The sequence below is a fragment of the Ovis canadensis genome, chromosome 4 (genome assembly GCF_042477335.2).
Source record: "Ovis canadensis isolate MfBH-ARS-UI-01 breed Bighorn chromosome 4, ARS-UI_OviCan_v2, whole genome shotgun sequence".
Lineage (NCBI taxonomy): Eukaryota > Metazoa > Chordata > Mammalia > Artiodactyla > Bovidae > Ovis > Ovis canadensis.
Genome location: NC_091248.1, coordinates 129,884,040 through 129,886,563, shown reverse-complemented (window position 1 = coordinate 129,886,563; position 2,524 = coordinate 129,884,040). Strand labels below are relative to the sequence as shown.

The 2,524-nt window shown below is 58.8% G+C and overlaps 1 protein-coding gene across 1 annotated transcript; it reads right to left on the bottom strand.

Moving 5' to 3' along the window:
• Positions 1-904: 904 nt before the first annotated feature.
• On the bottom strand, positions 905-2,524 carry CCT8L2 (chaperonin containing TCP1 subunit 8 like 2). Its single transcript, XM_069588915.1, has one exon. The coding sequence runs from the start codon at positions 2,522-2,524 to the stop codon at positions 920-922; it is 1,605 nt and encodes a 534-aa protein (XP_069445016.1). The 3' UTR covers positions 905-919.

Sequence of the window (2,524 nt, the reverse complement as noted above, 5' to 3'; positions counted from 1 at the left end):
CAACTAAGCACAGCACACACAGCACCTTGTCGTAATCACAGCCTGGCCAGGACACCCTGGTGCGGGGTGCTCCCCACTGCACTTCTCCTATTCCATAGCTCTGTGTGGTTCTAAGGAGTGTGTTCTTATCTTTTGTTATACATGCCAAGGATGCTTTTTAAAAATAGTATTGCCTCCCACCTCATTTTTTTTCTTTTATATTGATTTTTTTTGCCTTAATATTCTCCCTTTTCCCAAATAATCACAACAGAAATGAGTGGCCACTCCTTTAAGCTGAAACTGATGTTCTCAGATTGTTAAAGTGACATCTGGATAGAAATTCACATATATTAGAATTCATGCAGGAATACTCAAAATAGTTAAGAAGAGATACCTGCATTTTTTTTTTTTTTTACATTCCCCAAACCCAGTTACTCCATTTAAAAATCTTTAATGGAATTGAATCTTGCTTTTCTTGGAGGGAGGGAACAGAACCTGATGGAGAGAAACAGGAAATGAAAAAAGCCAAGAATCTGAAAGAAAGTAAATCAAGAAGGAAGGGCTCTGCTTGTGGTTCTTTATATGTTGTTTTTATCTAAAGAAATGGATTCAAATGCACCAAACTTGGAGGCAACACTTCCCTGGTGGCTCAGACAGTGAAGCGACTGTCTACAATGTGGGAGACCTGGGTTCAATCCCTGTGTCGGGAAGTTCCCTGGAGAAGGAAATGGCAACCCACTCCAGGACTCTTGCCTAGAAAATCCCATGGACGGAGGAGCCTGGTGTCCATGGGGTCGCAAAGAGTTGGACACGAGTGAGCGACTTCACTGGAGGCAACACAAGGCAAGCATTCATTTTTTTTTGGGTTGCAGCGCCCTTCTTAGCGACCCCACTTTATTGAGGATGTTGCCACTTATTTGTTCCAAGGGCTCCCTTTTTCTCACAGGGGACACGCACTCCTCTTCTTGGGTTCAGGATTCAGTTCCTGCGGATATGCGGGACTTTTCTTGGCCAAGACAACGTCATCAACCATCAGGAGCTGTTGAACCACGTCAGCCACGGCTCGAAGTCCTTGGGCTTTAGCTATCAGGGTGTCCCACACCTCTTCCTGGGCCACGTTTATTATCCCCTCGACCCCGACTCCTATGAGGAAATTTCCAGCCTGGTGAGCTCCGTTCATTTCTGCCATCACGTCAGGGACAGTTAAGCCTGCGTTCTCTGCCAAGGTTTCTGGAAGTGACTGCAGGGCCTGGGCAAACGCCAGGAAGGTGGGGCCATTGGGCCCTTCCAGTTTGGTCCCTTTCTCCGAGAGCATCTTCGCCAGGGCCATCTCTGTGGCCCCAGCTCCGGGGAGCAGTCTGGGGTCCTGGCACAGCTGGAAGTAGGCGTCAATGCCGCTGTAGGCGGCCTGCTCAGCCCCCCGTAGCCCATGGGCGGTGGCTCCCCTGAGCACCAAGGTGAGGGCAGGGGTGCCTGGACTCTCCCACTCAAACACCACGGCCAAAGCTTCTCCCAGCTCCTGCCCGTACACCCTCTGACACTTCCCTGGCTCCAGCGGAGGAGCGAGGTAAGGCGTCAGAGGGGTGCGCAGCACCTCGCTCAGATAAACCATCTCCCGCCGGGATGCGACCTGGATCACCATGAGGCCGTACTTGTCCGCGTGCGTGAGGGTCTTCTCGTCGATGTCCCCCGAGACCACCACCACGTTAGCCGCAGCGGCCAGCTGGGCCACCTGCTTTTCTATCAGACTCTCGCTGCCTTTCCGGAACCGGATCAGGTCATCGGGGCTGGAGAGCCGGGCGGTGGCCGGCGCAAGGGGGTGGGCGGGCCCGAAGTCGCAGGCCAAGAGAGCCACGCGGGCGCCGCTCAGCACCATGGTCACCTGGCCGCAGGGTTTGCCCGGCACGGCCAGGCCGGGCAGCAGGCACGAGTCCTCCTGCCGCGCGCCGGGCAGCGCGCACACGCCCACGCGCTCCGGCCGGAAGCCGCCGTCCAGCTCCCGCGTGGCCCAGCACGCGTGCGCCACCAGCCCGGCCAGGTGGTCGGTGCGCCAGAGCGCGTGCGTGTTCATGACCGAGCGCAGCGCCCAGACCGGGTCCTCCAGGGGCCCCAGCGCGCGGACAGCCAGCGACGGCAGCAGGGCCAGCGTCTCCGCGGCCACCGCCGCGTAGGCCTCGCGGAGCTGGGCGCGCGGCAGGCCGGCCCGCAGCAGGCGCTCGGCCTGCGCCAGCAGCGCCTGGGCCAGGAGGACCACGAAGGCCGCGCCGTCGCCGCTCTGCTCCGCCTGGCCCTGCGCCGCCTCCCGTAGCAGCCGAGCGGCCGGGTGCTCCAGCTCCAGCGCCCGCAGGATGGCCGCGGCGTGCCCCGTGAGCACAGTGTCGCCTTTGGCGGTGACCAGGAGCTTCTGCCGCCCCTGGGGCCCGTAGCAGGGCCGCAGGATTCGGGCCAAGGTGTGCGCCGCGGCCAGGCTGCTCAGCAGGTGCTTCTCCTCGGCCGGCAGGCGCTCAGGCAACTCAGGCGCAGTTGGAGGAGCTCTGTGGTCCAT

Excerpts from the sequence above, each read along its gene's own strand:
- CCT8L2 (XM_069588915.1), bottom strand. The coding sequence starts at position 2,524 with ATGGACCACAGAGCTCCTCCAACTGCGCCTGAGTTGCCTGAGCGCCTG.